This window comes from Siniperca chuatsi, linkage group LG23, assembly GCF_020085105.1.
Source record: "Siniperca chuatsi isolate FFG_IHB_CAS linkage group LG23, ASM2008510v1, whole genome shotgun sequence".
NCBI lineage: Eukaryota > Metazoa > Chordata > Actinopteri > Centrarchiformes > Sinipercidae > Siniperca > Siniperca chuatsi.
In genome coordinates, this window is record NC_058064.1 from 23060268 (window position 1) to 23077833 (window position 17566).

At 44.0% G+C, this 17566-nt stretch overlaps 2 protein-coding genes across 6 annotated transcripts in view; one reads left to right on the top strand and one right to left on the bottom strand.

Moving 5' to 3' along the window:
- Nucleotides 1–17566, bottom strand: part of hmga2 (high mobility group AT-hook 2) — an 88066-nt gene that overhangs the window by 63009 nt on the left and 7491 nt on the right. The gene's annotated exons all lie outside the window — the stretch shown is intronic.
- Nucleotides 1689–17366, top strand: LOC122871367 (vegetative cell wall protein gp1-like). The gene is made up of 2 exons (XM_044186399.1): nucleotides 1689–2106; nucleotides 15863–17366. The coding sequence occupies exon 2, from the start codon at nucleotides 16276–16278 to the stop codon at nucleotides 17212–17214; it is 939 nt and encodes a 312-aa protein (XP_044042334.1). The 5' UTR covers nucleotides 1689–2106; nucleotides 15863–16275; the 3' UTR covers nucleotides 17215–17366.

The following is a 17566-nucleotide window of genomic DNA, read 5'->3' on the forward strand; positions in this document are numbered from 1 at the left end:
TCTATTAGTTATGGTAACATTATACTTTCCAAATTAATTGCTGAGATCTAGGAACACGATGAGATCACTACAACAAAGTCCAACAAGTCAAGAAACACTAGCGATCAGACAGGTTGAAAACAAACCAACAGTTTATCCAGATTGTCTAAACCACTTTATTTGGAGGTCAAACTGAAAGTGAGCACTCCTGAAATGTCACTAAGAATTTCTCATTTCACAGGAAATCAGGAATCAATGGGCTTGGGGCTGGGTGTTACAGACAGGGTAGGGAAATCAGAAAGTATAGAGAGACAGACTAACACCTTGTTGGTGTTGGTCTTTTCATGGGATTTGTTGACAATAATACAGAGTAATGCCAGACTTATCCTTTAAAAGGTTCACTAGACATAAAATTAAATAAAATTAAATTTGTACAGAGAGCCACATATTTTTTTTCTTTGGGGCAATAAATTCCTCAGTATGTGCTATATTGACCAAGAAAGCAGAGTTCTCCTGCTTGCAGAGCCGTGTTCCTACATGTACCAGGATGCATTGCGCGCAAGCTTCAGATGCCCACGCCCACCGAGCGGGGGTATAACAACAAGGCTGACGCTAGCTGAGCTAGTGCTATAGTGTAAAGCATACTTGCTAACCCTCCCGATTTTCCTGGGAGACTCCTGTTTTTTTATTGGCCTCTCCCAGTTTCCTCCCAGGGTCACAATTCTCCCGTATTTCTCCCGATTGATGAAACACTCTCACACCTTGTTTTTCCTTTTCGTTATCAAAAATAGTTTCTGGCACTGTACAGCGTGTATAAGCCCCACGACTCTAAAAATCTACTGTTTCCACCCGGACAACAATACAGCTACACCAAATGTCATTTCCTGGCACACACATAAAGCGGAAGAGAGCAGCTCGCACCTCGTCCTCCTCAGTGAGTGAGAAAGTGCAAAGCATTGCACTTTTAACAACAATAAGCATTTATAGATGGCCACAGAGGGCAGTGGCCCTCTAAGGGGGCAAAAATTGAATGAATGAATGAAAACTGATGAATATTAGTTTATGCCAGAGAGGCAAATTATTCTGTATTCTTTCCTGAATTTACATGAAAATGCTGTTGCAGTGTACTTATTATTTTGTTATTTTCCATTCTTTAAAAGTCACCAGAATGCTCAAATTGTTCTGGGGGCGGACCCCAAGACCCCCCACTTTGGTTTCAAAATCCTCCCTATTTTTGAGGTCTCACAGTTGGTATAAAGCTGTATAAAATATGCTATAAAGCTCCACAAAAAGCAACATAAAAATCAGTTAGTGGCATCCAACCTACTACTCTCGTTATTAGTTGGCTTCAAATAAGGCTTAATGTTCACACAGTTTGTCAATGTTGTCAACAACCTTTTTTCCATGACAAAGACGAGACGTTGACAAGCTAAGCTATGTTTTGTTTTCGTTGCCAAGACGGGACTGTTAGTGGTGGGCTATCGGACATTCACAAAATGCATGATATTTTCCCCCAGTTGTGCGTCTAGTCTGTCTGTCAAAATATAGAAAAGGCATCCCTGTCATTGATTGACGTGTGGTGCAGATTGATGTGGCGTGTGCAGATGCTGTCTGTTGGGACTCCACAGATGAATTCATTCATTCATTTGGGTGATTGTTAACTGTATTCTCCTGTGTCCCACAATCCTGAGAGCAACTAAACGCAGCATTGGCCAGTCTGACCTGTGACCCAGATGTCACCATGTCAATAAAAAGGTCAGCGATGCTTTGTTCGCGCTTTTTCTCCTGGAAGATTTCACTGCGGCGGACAGCCGTGGCTGTCTGCTCACCAGCAGACACCCACCTGAACTCTCTCCTATCCTCTGCACTCATATTTTAGGATGCCATTTTTGCTGTTGGAAACTTAGCTAACTTCACATGCTAACAGGAGCACAAAGCAAGTTAACCACAGGACAACCACAGACGGCGACTGGCTTCCTCCGAACTCTAAAACTGAAAAAACTCCTTCCTCCGAACTGAAATAACTACAGTAACCTTCAGCTTCAAATGACCTCCAAACCGTAGACTGGCTTCAAATTAGGTGGGAAGAATACAACCAACCTGAAGAGACACTTGAAGTCGTTAACTGTAAGTCCTAATGTTAACTAAGCATATAAATTTGCTAAAGTCAGTGTAACTGGGCTATGTCAACTTGTGGCAAATTTGCTAGCAAGCCACATTGGCTTAGCCTGGCTGGAAGCCAGTTTTTCTCACAAAAAAGTTTTCAGTTTGCAGTAATAAATTAATGAATGAACCTGGCTTCCACGCTAACGTTGTGAAATGCTTTACCATATATTGAAACATATGGGGAGCAACCGTGTTGGCTTTTCAGACCTGTTCCCCAATGTGTCAGTGCGCATCACGTGTCGCTGCTATAACACTTATAGCCTGCAAGTTTATTTATTTATATATTTGAACAAGCAACTTGTAACTTGCAGTTACTATCTAGTCAAACTGTTGTTTCTAAGATTACACAGCAATTTATTTAGAAGATATTTATATATGATTTCTTAGCTCTAAGGCCAGGAAGGCATATTAATCGATTAACTGTTTCAGCAGTTGTGTGATTTTAATGGTAATGAATTAGTTTAGTTTGAAGAGAGAAAACACTTTGACTAAAAGTTGACTAAAATGTAATGACTTTTCGTCTACTAAAACGTTTTGAGTTGTCGTTGACTAAAACTAGACTAAAACTATCAAGGATAAAAATGACTAAAATGTGACTAAAACTAATAAACATTTTCGTCTACAGACTAAGACTAAATCTAAAATAGCTGCCAAAATTAACACTGCTTTGTTGGCCAAAACATAGCATTAGGTGACAAAAATACTCACTGAATGGTTATCTGTCCTCTCTGCCCTGCTGGTCTTGGTTGTCTTTTCCAGTTTATCTTCGGGATCCTGAAGAAAGTCTCCAGCACACTTCCATCCAAGTTTGGAGTAAAACTTTCATGCAAAGTAACGAACACTCATGCTCTCTCAGGATTGGTGACAACATCCAACAAAAACCACCAGTCGCTGTTTGCTCTCAGCAGCTCAGGTTCTGGAAGGTCCCAGCAAGCCATATCCTCTTGCACGGCTAATGCAGCTGCCTCTCTCTGCTGCATTTCTTCAGCCATATACTCTGGCTTGAATAATTATGGCTGAATATCCGAGTCAGCCAAAACACTGTAAAATGCATCCTTGTCCATAACATCGTCTGCACTCATATTTCTGGATGGTCCCCGCCAGCCATATTCTCTTGCATGGCTGCAGCTGCAAGTGGCAGCCTCGGCCTCTCTCTGCTGCATTTCTTTGGCTGTATACTCTGGCTCGAATAAATACGCCTGACTATTCGAGTCAGCTAAAACATTGTAAAATGTATCCTCATCCATAATATCCTCTGCACTCATATTTTAGGATGCCATTTTTGCTGTTGGAAACGTAGCAAGTTGGCAATACAAGCGAAGAGAACAAGGAAGTTCTGTTTTTGAGCGGCATCTAGAGCATGCCCCCCGGCTACACAGAGATGGAGACTAGAAATTCAAGCTGAAGTAGCCTGTAGTTCTTCCTTGCCTTCAACTACATCACTGTCACGTCAAATAATGGCACTGGATGCAGCAAGAACTTCTTGGCAAACTCAGCTTTCTTGGTCAATATCGCAAGCACTGAGGAATTTATTGCTTCAATCGACTGCATTTACCATCATCACTGATTAGACATCCACATAAAAGTTGCCAAATTTCCACTTTAAATAGAGGGGACTGGTTGTGATTTTTGTTAGGGCTATGCTATAGTTGCATGGTAATGCAGTGCAGATTGTTTTGAAATGTTTGGACTGCACTTTGTCAAAATCATGTTCACTGCGGTGGACTGTCTGCAAGTTGGCTTTCATACTGTACTGAAATATACAGAAAGTAGTGACTGCCTGGAAGGAAGGGAAAACACAATCAAATATACAACAATCAACACTATTGTTTGCTTTAGAATATGACTAGCAGTAATGTAAAACATACAGTATGTGATTTGCAGTAAAACAGCTGAAACATGCAAAACACTTTCATTTAAGGTTTTATGGTGGCCTGGCTGTATTCTACACCAGTACTCTATCAGTAGCATGTATGGGACTTCCCCACTGTCTCAATCTGCCACTTCCAACTAATCTCAGTGAGATCACAGCGAAAGTTTGCTTTCTTAGCAGAGAGTAATATTTCACCAGTAAAATGTAACGCTAATCAAGTGGAAATGACTGGGTCACTATCAAGTCACCTAACAGATGGGAAGCTTGACCGACAGTTATGGAGCCACATGGAGCAGCTGTGTGCTGCGCTCAACTCTTTCCCACACTGCTGCTCAGCGATGAGCTGCAGCAACTGTTGTTTGAGTGCATTTTTACTTTAAGTCTGATTATTCTGTTGTCCATATTAATGGTTCAATGAAATTCTGTCCTATCGCCATCATCAGGTTCGACATTGATGTGCCAGTATTAAGTCACAGCTCCACGATACAACATGACCAAGGCATTTTTAAATGTATTCACTGTAGCATGAGCATGGCCTAAGTAAGAAAAGCGCCAAGTGGGTATGTTTACAGAGCATTCCCTTACTGTGTGATGGATACCTCCAAGTGGAATGTCCCTGTTTGTTTGGTTCGAGGGGAGCCTTTCTTACTAAGATAAAAGAATGATTTGACAATTGTGAGAATTGGGAGAGACTGGACCCTGCAGACAGTCCATCGCAGCGAGAAGGCCAAGCCCTGAAGTCATCCACAACAGACCAGACCAGTGTCAATAATTCATCTGATATATCCAGGCTCCATGGCTCTAGTTGGCAGGGAGTCAGGTGAAATCTTAGTCAAATTGCTGAGCTGTAATGAATTTTGTAGACGATGACCAGCAAAAGGCCGGTATCAGTGATATGGTGGTGTCGGGGTATGTCTGTGGCTTTCTCAGCTATTTGGCTCAGTAAACAACACCAGCTCCTTTGTCAGCCTGACACTGAGTACATGTCACCAAGCCTGGTCACATGGCAGCAGGTGGAGTGTTTCAACACCTCACCTGCTGTGGATTCCAGAGTCAAAAATACACAGAAGCAAGACCTCTTAGACCAAGTCCACACTTATGCAAAGAAATTCTTCTCTGTTTTGGCCATCCACTCAAAGTAGTGGCTCACACTATGGCATGCACAGGATAACTGGGCTTTTCAAAAAACATACAATTACAATTGTACCTTTCACAGCCATGGTAGATTACTTTCACAGTAGTTGGAACATTTAGAAGCCAACTTTCTTTTGCCTCCACCTTTTTGGAATCACCAGTGTTGGATAGTATTAGTAAGGAATTACTATTAAATATTCAGCAATTACAGTTACGAATCAAATGTTCTGTTCCAAACATTATGGGAGATCAACTTTTTTGCTGACTTGATCTGTTGATGGTCAGTAAATACCTCCAAACCATAGACTGGCTACTTGCACAACATTTTGATTCAATTTCTACACATGTTAAATGCAGAATGGGGGCACCTTTTATTTTAGTACTTACTGCTAACATGGAGTAAAAAGTAAACGTATTATTACTTCAATGAGTATTAAGTAATAAAAAATGCGTTAGTATATTTTCCAAGGAACTTGCCCTGTATGTTTGTATTTCACTATAGGCAATTACAAAATACCAGAGGTGGAAAGAATCAAAGTACACTATATTTAAGCATAGTGCTTTAATAGTGCTTCAGTGCAATTTCACTTCTACGCTTCTACATTTCACGACTTTTTAAATGATGGTGGCACTACACAATTCTATTGTTTGCTGACTACTATTATATTAAAGAGAAAGAAGGTGGTTTTCCGTTGCTCTGACTTTTTAGTGTGGATGGTCAACTCTTAGAAACCAATGAGATAGCGCTGATAGCGTGTTGACAGAATGTACATTATCTGACTGAGCACAAGCACAAACAAGGGCAGCAGCTGGGCTTTCTTAGGAGTTTAATCACAGAAACATTCAGATGAAGGTTTGAAGAGGTCCATGCATCTCTGATAGTCTTTCTTCCCAAGGTGCACATGCATGCACTCATGACATACAGTTGCCTTGACCAGGTTGTAAAGCACATGCATTGTACATAAACAACGCACATTTATTTTTATTATCTGCATCCCATATGATATGCTCTCTAAGTGAACATAATCAGTATCTAAACCTACTTAATCACCTCCAACTCTATGGAATACCGTCCAACCAAAGGATCTATAACAAGTTGTGATGTTATGTGCCAAAATGAGAAAATATGATGATAAAGTCACTGGAGCTTAATGTGATTATCTTCTCTTCAATATACATCATTGCCATGAACAGCACCTAGTCTTCAATGTGCATTCACCAAACAACTCTTACTGATTCTATAAAAAATTAGCTTCTCAATCTGAAAAACCTGTTACCGTTTGTCATGAAGTAGAAGGAAAGGAATAACTATCAGGTTGTATCAAGCGGGAGCAGGTGCTGGTAAGAGAATCAGGAGTGTATTAAGCTTCAACGCAATACTAAAACTTTATAAACTTTTTTTTTTACATCAATGATGATGTCATTAGCAGGTCTCTATCATGACACATCACATTGCTGGCTAGCCAATCTGTGCACTGTAATCGCAGTTCTCTGTTTGGGATGCTGCATTTTTTATGTGGAGATTTAATGGTCTGAAAGACAACACCCTGTTCAATTAATCATCAGTGAATTATGCCTGAGCAGATAGACGCAGCAGCACTGAATACCCAGGGATCGGACGCCCCTTTCAGTAGGCTAGCCTTCCAGAACCATTACAAATCATTTTCTGATCTACCACTGCTGTGGTTTAGTGCTGTCAAAATTGGTCAAAAATGACATTTGATTATTCATTCTAAAAAAACACATCGGTTTGAACTATTCAAATTTCTATTTTTGCGCATTATGTCCATAAGATGGCAAACCAATACAATGAGAGACATAACTACTTGTAGGTATATTTGTTTCAACATAAAAATGTCTTTATAAAGATCTAATTCAATTTAATTCAATTTATTTATTTATATAGCGCCAATTCATAACAGAAGTTATCTCATTGCACTTTTACTATAGAGCAGGTCTAGATCGTACTCTTTATAATATTATGTAGATCTACATACCTACACATTACAAAATAAACAAATAAGGTTTGGGTGGAGTTCTGGACATCAGGCCATGCTCATTTGGGTGCATATTTTCGAGATGTGCCCTTAGATTGCTAGTGCTGGAATGGTAGGTTAACTGTAGCTTACATAGCTTGCATACAACTTTATCATGTGGTTCTACAATTTTGCCAGCTACTGACCAAAATCCGAATCTCAATCAGATGCCAGGTCTATAATTTCTTTGGATGTATAAAACCTCTTAAAGCCAACTGGGTTGCCCACTTGAACTAGTTCTAAGATGCTTAGATCGCGCATACAAATATAAATGTTTAAACTTTTGTCAATATGGACATGCTACACATCGGTTAGATTCTCCACAATTCAATTGTTCAGTTTGTTTTATGGAAACCATGAGCACCAAAGTATAATTCATTCAGATTTACATGGTAAACAAGAGAGACAAAAAAAGTGTTGCCTCCCTACCTTTTAAGCGGTCATAAAGTCCGAATGTGCCCATTCCTCGATTATTTATATTCCAAGGTCCACCGATCAAAAGAATCAAAACGGGATTTCATAAAAATTAATCAAAGTTGAAATAACTACGGTAACCTTCAGCTTTCATCCTTTCTAAGGTGGGCTACTGGTGAAGTTTTACGGTATTTCCAAACGGGGCTTTTTAGATTGCTCGAAGTGCAAATGACTCTCTCTGCAGCTGAGTTGGGTTGTTACTCTCTGCCATCATTACCACACGGTTGTTGTTGTTGAATTATTCGCTCGTTTCAGCTTGACCTACATTTCATTATCAATCCATGAAAGTGACGATGTGTCATTCCCGTCATACAGTGCATTCAATGCAGTGCACGAGAACTCGCGAGACTGACAGCCACGGTAGTGCTACTTTTTTCCCACAATCAAATATTTATTTCCACAATCAAATTACTTTTTTTACATTTTGATTATATATTTTTTAAAAAAACAACTTCGTCCTTCACCCTCCGTGGGTGGTCTCATCCTTTCGAGCTCGGGTCCTCTACCAGAGGCCTGAGAGCTTGAGGGTTCTGCGCAGTATCTCTGCTGTTCTTAGTACTGCACTTTTATGGACTGAGATGTCTGGTGTTCTTCCAGGGATCTGCTGTAGCCACTCCTCCAGTTTGGGGGTCACTGCCCCAAGTGCTCCGATGACCACTGTTGCCTTCACCTTCCAAGCCTTCTCCAGCTCTTCTCTGAGCCCTTGGTATTTCTCTAGTTTCTCATGTTCCTTTTTTCTGATGTTGCCATCACTTGGTATTGCCACGTTAACCACAACGGCTTTCCTCTGCTGTTTGTCCACCACCACGATGTCTGGTTGGGTCGCCATTACCATTCTGTCAGTCTGAATCTGGAAATCCCACAGGATCTTGGCTCGGTCATTCTCTACCACCTTTGGAGGTGTTTCCCACTTTGACCTCGGGGTTTCCAGTCCATACTCCGTGCAGATGTTCCTGTACACTATGCCAGCCACTTGGTTATGGCGCTCTATGTATGCTTTCACAGCCAGCATCTTACACCCTGCAGTTATGTACTGGATTGTCTCAGGGGCCTCTTTGCACAGCCTACACCTTGGGTCTTGTCTGGTGTGATAGATCTGGGCCTCTATTGTTCTGGTGCTCAGGGCCTGCTCCTGTGCAGCCATGATAAGTGCCTCTGTGCTGTCCTTCGGTCCGGCCCGCTCTAGCCATTGGTAGGATTTCTTGATATCAGCCACTTCACTTATGTTCCGGTGGTACATCCCATGTAGGGGTTTGTCCTCCCATGATGGTCCCTCCTCCAGCACCTCTTCCTCTGTTCCCCATTGCCTGAGACATTCACTGAGCACGTCATCTGTTGGGGCCTTATCTTTGATGTACTTGTGGATCTTGGATGTTTCATCCTGGATAGTGGCTCTCACACTCACTAGTTCGCGGCCGCGTTCCTTACGGCTAGCGTACAGTCTCAGGGTGCTGGATTTGGGATGGAACCCTCCAGGCATGGTGAGGAGCTTTCACGTCTTATTCCCGCAGGGTATCTGATCACTGGCAGGGCGTAGCTGTTTATTGCCTGGGACTTGTTCTTGCCATTGAGCTGACTTCTTAGGACTTGCCTTACTCGTTGGAGGTATTTGGCAGTTGCTGTTTTCCTTGTTACCTCTTCGAGGTTGCCATTTGCCTGTGGTATGCCAAGGTACTTGTCAGGTACCATCCTCAATGTCTGCTATTGTTCCTTCTGGGAGTAAGAACCCCTTCTGTGTGGACTACCTTCCCTCTCTTTGTCACCATTCGACTGCACTTCTCAAGCCTGAATGACATCCCAATGTCAGAGCTGTAGATCCTGGTGGTGTGGATCAGTGAGTTGATGTCCCGCTCGTTCGTATAGCTTGATGTCATCCATGTAGAGGAGGTGACTGATGGTGGCCCCATTCCTGAGTCGGTATCCGTAGCCAGTCTTGTTGATTATTTGGCTGAGGAGGTTCAGACCTATGCAGAACATCAGTGGGGACAGAGTATCTCCTTGGTATATGCCACATTTGATGGATAAGTGGCTTGCCATTGGCCTCAAGGGTGGTTTTCCACAGCCTCATCGAGTTTGCAATAAATTCTCTTAGAGTCCTGTTGTTGTACATCTCCAAGCATTCAGTGATCCATGTGTGTGGTATTGAGTCATATGCTTTCTTGTAATCAATCCAGGCAGTGCACAGGTTGGTGTGTTGGGGTCTGCAGTCTTGGGTGACTGTTCTGTCAACCAGGAGTTGGTGTTTGGCTCCTCTGGTTTCTTTTGCCAATGCCCTTCTGTGCTTTGCTCATGTATTGATCCATGTGCCCACTTATCTTAGCCGCGATGATGCCTGACATGAGCTTCCATGTTGTGGAGAGACAGGTTATTGGCCGATAGTTGGATGGGACTGTACCCTTTGCGGGATCCTTCAGGATCAGGATTGTACGCCCTTTGGTAAGCCATTCAGTGTGCGTCCCATCCCTTAGCAGCTGGTTCATTTGTGCTGCTAGGTGCTCGTGGAGTACAGTGAGCTTCTTTAGCCAGTAGGCGTGGATCCTGTCAGGGCCTGGTGCTGTCCAGTTTTTCATACCTGAGACTCTTTCTTGGATGTCTGCCACTGTGATGGTAACTGGATTCTGTTTGGGGAGGTTGCTGTGGTCCTCTCTCAGAGCCACCAGCCACTGTGCATCGCTGTTATGTGATGCCTCCCTCTCCGATATACTTTTCCATTACTGTTCAGTTTCCAGTCTTGGTGGGTCTGCTCTGTTGTTATTACCCTGCCATTGAGCGTACACTTTCGCAGGTTGGGTTGCGAACAGCCGGTTTATTCTTCTGGCTTCATTATCTCTCGTGTACCGCTTTAGGCGGCTGGCCAAGGCTTGGAGCCTTTGTTTGGCAGTTTCGAGTGCTTCAGGTGCGGGCATCTGGTTGTACCACTTGGGTACTTGATTTTTCATCGCACCTCTCTCGGCCTCTGTCAGCTGGCTCACTTCTCTTCATGCCTCCTTGATTTTAGCCTCCAGCCTTCATTTCCATGTTGGGTACTGTTTCTCATGGCTCCCATGGTTGCTCTTATAGCCAAGCATCTCGAGGATCACTGCTGCTGAAGTGTATATCTCGAAACCAATGAGATAGTGGTTTCGGTGATGGTTGTGGTAGGGATCGCACTCAATGCTGCATTCACATCTTCTAGGAGACTTTCTGATGGTATCCATCCACATCCCACATCCTTTGCATGTAACCCCTCTGACTAGGGTTACTGGAGTAGTAGTATTCCAAAAGAGCCTTGTTATCGCATCGTATCATATCGCGAGATGCGAGATATATAAATAAAATCAAATTTAGAATATTTGTTGACACCCCTACTGTGGTTAAGGTTTAGGCAGAAAAATGACTGTAGGCTGTATGACAATGTCACAACAGACAAAAAATATAATTCACAATGCCACTAAAGGTATTTGTCAGTTAAACATAGGTCATATTTAGGCATGTAAACTAACAACTGACGCTGTCGGCTTTTTGGGGGGAGGAAAGTGTCACAAGGTACTCATTATACACACGGTCTGTGATGATCCCTCTCTGCCTGCCAAAGGACAAACTGATGTCTCATTCTTGTCAAAGTCTTTCTGCCAAGACTCATTTTTGAGGTATGAATGTAATTTTTCATCTACAGTATTTTCCTCATACTATCTTAACCATTAATGTCTATGATTTTATATCTGTCTATTTTTGATGACCATTCTATTGTTTAACATTTGATATCTTTGTCAAATGTTAGCTTCATTGTTTCTAGCCAGCTTGTGTCATGGGTGGTATGGTTGGGGGCAATTGTAACGTTGCTGGACATCATCAAAATGGTGAGTTATTATGTATTTTGTGACGTAGTCCAGTGATTACGTCTTTGCCTCTGAATCTGGAGACTGGGGTTCAATTCCTGCCAGGTGCCAACTTTTTATGGAAAACTCTTCAATGACTATGAATCAGAAGTTGTTTTAACCTTAAATACTGCCATATTGGCTGAAAAGCAACATATTTTTCAACTATTATTTTTGGTTTGTAATAGTAGCCTAGTAGTGAAAGTACACTATACTTTTTTCCTGGCTATTGTTTTACCTATATGTTTTAACATGGTAAAAATTTTTACTCATCGGCGTGTAGATCTTAAGTGATTTAAAGCTGGACGTGCCTCCACTGCTGCTAGCTCAGCTAGATTTGTTTTTAGCCTGGCGGCTAGGCTAGGCCAGTCGCTTTTATTAAGGATTTTAAGCTTTTAGCACTTTTATGGACTTTATTGTGGATTTTAAGCTTTTAGCACTTTTACGGACTAACTGCAAGCGTGATGGCTGAGTGTAAATCTTGCCACCTTACCGTCTCAAATCTGAAGAAAAGTATCGGTTGTCTGGAAGCCAAGCTCAGAGAAAAAGACAAGCTCATCCTGGAGTTCTCCACTGTCGCCTCGGCCCAGGCAAAACACCTTGCAGTACTCAGCTCCTCTGGCTGCGGCAACCGGAATGCAACCATCCTATCTCACTCCCCTGACTGCTCCACTCCAGTACTGGACAATGATCCCACTCTTCCGTGGCTTGGCTCCATTATCACTGGCACCCTGTAGCATGAAGCTGTTTCAGCTAAGCCTGAAGATCCGTGGCTCTTCATGGGTGCAAAGACCAAAGCAATGGCCATTTCTACTCCTTGCCAAGCCCCGGTGGATACATGGTCACTCGTCAGCGGGGGTGAGATGGCTCGAGTAAGTTCGACTCCACGTCAACCGCAGCACTGGACTGCAGCCTGCAAGGATAGATATGGTGCAAATCGCCCCCTCCTTCACATCGGGACCTCCCGCTGGCTAACAGGTTTGACATCCTGCATACGCAGGACTTTCCTCCACTGGAGGGACGCTCCCATCTTCCAGTGGTCAAGTCCTCCTCCTCCTCTCGCCGCAAGTTACTGAAAGAAGTGGCTTTCAGGAGAAGCTCTGGAGGTCTCATTCGTCCAGAGACAGCTGAGACACACCTCTACTAAGAAGGACGCCGCCCCCTCGCCACAGCAGTCCCCGGCCACGACAATCCCACGGATGGTTGATAGAACTCGGTGGTCCCCACGATCATCGACTCTGCCTCCTCTCACTCCCACAACTACGCTGATAGGTGGACATTCCATAGTAAGGAATATCCGCTTCGTTAATGCAGTCACATACTGCTTTACCGGAGCTACGACTGCTGACATCCTCGAAAAGTTCCCCAAGACTATCATGAAAATCATAGTCCATGTCGCCACCAATGACACCGCCAGTCAGCAATCTGAGCTGACGAAAGCAGACTTTATCCGCCTCTTTGACCTGCTCAACAGCAGTGGAAAGCATGCTTTTATTTCGGGTCCAATTCTTACACGGGTCATGGAATTGGGTGTTTTAGCAGGATCCTCAGCCTTCATACCTGGCTCCTGTCTGTCTGCAGTACCCATGACATCGGTTTTATTCACAATTTTAAACTTATTCTGGGATTGTTCTTCCTTGTTCCTTGCACGAGACGGTTCTCACCCAAACAAGTCAGGTAGTCGCATGCTGCCGACTAACCTGTAGCATGTTGTACTGTCCTCCTCATGTAATTGACTATTTACATCACCTGTCTCCACTCGCTTCTTTCTCTTCTCTGCCCACCAAAAACAGCCACGCACCCTCTGCTGTCACTAACTCCCCCTTGTGGACTGATCATAGTGCTGCTATTTGGAGCCCGGATCCCTCTAGCGCTACTTTTCCTTTAAATTCCTGTGGTAATTTTGCATAGGTCCTTAATATCAGAATCAGAAATACTTTATTGATCCCCCGTAGGGAAACAGCAGCTCATCTTTACGTCAGTGCACACAGGAGAAAGTACTAGAAAACGATATGATACACTATAAACACTATAAAACAGGTCAGAAATAAATTAAGTATCATGTCGGTATAAGTATAAGATAAACTAAGTGTCAAGTACCAAGTGGGTTTACTGGTTGATGATGAAAGTACAGTCTAATACAATGTAACTCCTTATGTAATAAATAATATTAATAAGCGGGGGTGAATGTACTGTCGAAGAGTAATTGAGGTATATAGTATCAGTAGCAATAAATAAGAAAAACTAACAAGGGAAAACTAATATTGCACGTAAGTAGAACACAGAATATTGCACAATAACAGACACAGATCCCTCTCTAAAAAATTATGATAGCATTGTTTTTTGTGGTGATTTTAATATTCATGTTGATAAGTGTTCTAATGCCCTTGCTGCTGATTTTTTAAATATCACTAACTCTTTTAACATTCAACAACATGTGTCTGGCCAAACTTGTTCCCGTGGCCACACTTTAGACCTAGTCTTCAGTCTGAGAATACCATCCGTGGAATTCAGGGACATGTTTGTATCTGATCACCTATGCATTGTTTTTAACAGTGAATTACAGGCTGCTAGTACTGTCTTATCCCGCTCTGAGTACACACGTGTCCTTAATGAGCATAGTGCCTCAAAATTCTGTGCACTGTTCAATTCTCCTGGCAATGTGTTTCCTGACTCCTCCAACACCAATGATTTGGTTGATTACTACCTGTATTCTTCAACCTTAGATCTCATAGCTCCTCAGAAAAATAGACCAAACTCAAAGACTAGAAAACAGCCATGGTTAAATGACAGTATTCAAAGCTGTAAAAGGAATTGCAGAAGAGCAGAACGCAGATGGAAGAAATTAGGTCTCCAGGTCCACTTTGTGGCTATGAAAGAGTTATTACTCCTTTATAATAGGATGGTGAAGGATGCAAGAACATGCCATTTTGCTGCACTTATTTCTGCCCATCAGCACAACCCCAGATTCCTATTTAAGACTGTGGATCAGTTAGTTAACCCAGCCTCTTCTTGTGCCCCTGCTGATTGTGAAAAGTTTCTTTTGCACTTTGCTGGAAAGTTGGAGTTAATAAGATCTGGTAGTACCTCCAATCTTGCCTTTTTAGATGTGGATCACCTGCTCAGGGATTCTTTGAGCAATTTTTCTGCTGCTACTCTGCCTGAACTAACAGACATCATGTCTCTTATAAGAGTATCCTCCAGCCCTATGGACAAAATCCCAACTAGGTTCTCATTGGAAGTTATGAATTGTATTGCGCCCCATTTGCTAACTATTTTGAACAGCTTGCTGTCTACTGGCTGCGTCCTAGATTACTTTAAAACAGCTTGTGTCCAACCAGTCCTAAAAAAAAAACCCGGTGCTTGATCCTACCCTCCCGGATAACTATCATCCAATCTCCAAACTGTCTTTTATTTCCAAGGTTCTCGAAAAAAAAATTTCTAAGCAGCTTCTTGATGCTGTGGAAAATAATAAAACCTTTCAATTTGCTCCCCTTGGGAGATGTCATCCACAGACATGGTATTTCTTTTCATTGTTATGCGGATGACACACAGTTGTACATCCCTGTCAAGCCCACTGACCTTAGTACGCTGAGTTCTCTGCAGGACTGCCTGTCTGACATAAATAAATTGGATGTCGATAAATTTTCTTCAACTCAACTCAAATAAAACAGAAATCCTTATCATTGGGCCCCAACATATCACATAACAAATACTGCCATCTACTGCTACCTGTCAACACTTCAAGCCTGTTGCAAGAAATCTTGGTGTCCTGTTTGATAGCAATATATGTTTTGAGCAACATATCACTAAGCTTGTCCAATCATGTTTTTATAACCTCAGAAATATTGCAAAAATCTGATCTATTTTAAATTTTAGTGATGCAGAAACTGTTGTACATGCTTTTATCTCCTCAAGCCTTGATTATTGTAACAGTCTGTTCACTTGTCTTAATCAAAAAACTTTGAAACGACTGCAGACTGTACAGAACTCAGCTGCTAGGCTTTTAACCAGGACCAAGAGGTAAGATCACATCACACCTGTTTTAGCCTCTTTACATTGGCTCCCTGTTTGTTTCACAATTGATTTTAAGATCTTACTGATTACTTTTAAAGGCTCTTCATGGCCTGGCTCCAGATTATATTTTAGACCTTTTAATCCCTTATGAACCTTTACGTGTCACTGATACGCCAGGCTCCACCATCCACTAATCACTCAAACTTGCTCCCAATTACACTCCTGCTCCCCATTAGTCCCAATCACAGCCAGTATAAAAGACCTGCACTCACCTCAGTATGTGTCCGACCTCATTTGGCATAACACTTCGTTTCTCCTGTCTCCAGTGTTTCTCCAGTCAGTCTCCAGTGTTTCTCCAGTCAGTCTCCAGTGATCTCCCTGCCTGTCTCCAGTGATCTCCCTGCTTGCCTCCAGTGACCTCCCTGCCTCCATTGATCTCCCTTCTACAGACTATCCCTCTCTCAATACCCACCATATCTGGCTGTCATTCAATAAAGAACATTCTGGGCCATTTTGGTGTCCCCTGCATGTCTGTACTGTAACAGAAGGTCGAACCTAACCGTAAGGATGACAGCCAGATTCCCAGATGACCCCTTCCCAGACCTGGAGGATGTTATCCGGCGACATCTCCTCACCCATCCACCATCAGTCATTCCCACCAGCGCCTCCTCAGACACTCCTTCAACCCCTCTGGCTTTCAGAATGATTGAGCAACTACAGACCTTCTCCGGCTCAGCAGATGACTGCAAGGGATTTTTGTTGCGGTGTTCCCTGGTCATCGGCCTATACCCACACCAGTACCCCACCGAGCGATCCAGGGTGGCCTTCTTGGTGTCGTGGCTCGACAGAGCGGCACTCCGCTGGTTCGAGAGGTGAGGCTGTCACACAATCCTTTGGCCACTTCATATCGCTCCTCAGAAAGGAGTTTGGCCCGCCAAACGTCAAGTCGCCAGCCAGTCCTCATCCCACACCTCTACCGACCACTCTCCCGTCTACCAACCCACTACCTGCCCTCACCGAAGCTCCACCTCCCAGCTGCTCGCCTGCTCTGCCTCCCAGCTGCTCGCCTGCTCAGTCGCCACCGCCTCCAGTCCCAGCGCCGGCTCCTCCAGTCTCTGCTGGATTGCAGCAGCCTCCTCCAGTCCCTGCTGGATCACAGCAGCCTCCCGCTCCCAGTGCTGAGGCCCAGATGCCGGTTTCCAGTCCTGATGTCCCGTCACCGGCCCCCAGTCCTGAGGTCCCATCGCCGGCCCCCTGTCCGGTCGACAAGCCTCCAGAGGGTCCCCAGCCCCTCGCCAGGCCAGCCCCCGGGCCGTCCACCCGAGGTCCCCAGCCACTCGCCAGGCCAGCCCCCGGGCCATCCGCCCAAGGTCCCCAGCCCCGCGCCAGGCTAGTCCCCGGGTCGCCCACCGGAGGTCCTCAACTCCACCCTGGTTCGGCTTCATGGTCATCAGTCCGAGACTCCCTCCTCCACACCGGTCCAAACTCCTGGTCATCAGCCCGAGACTCCCCGATCCACACCGATCCAAGCTCCTGTTCGTCCATCCGAGGCCTCCCAGCTCCACACCTGCCCAGGCTACGGCCGATCCCCCGGATCTGCCCGCTCCCCGTGGTGGAGGACGACCACGTCGGTGGGGTTTTTCGGCCCTCCAGTGATCTCCCTGCATGTCTCCAGTGATCTCCCTGCTTGCCTCCAGTGATCTCCCTGCTTGCCTCCAGTGACCTCCCTGCCTCCATTGATCTCCCTCCTACAGACTATCCCTCTCTCCATACCCACCATATCTGGCTGTCATTCAATAAAGAACATTCTGGTCCATCTCGGTGTCCCCTGCCTGTCTGTACTGTAACATTACGTAGTTTGAGATCTTCAGCTAGGGGCCTTCTGTCTGTTCCTGAGTCCAGGATGAAAACTAAGGGGGACAGAGCTTTTGCCAGCAGGGCCCTGAGGCTCTGGAACAACTTGCCCAAAGAAATTAGATTGTATGAGTCAGTGTCTTCTTTTAAGTCTCTTCTCAAAGCGCATTTTTATC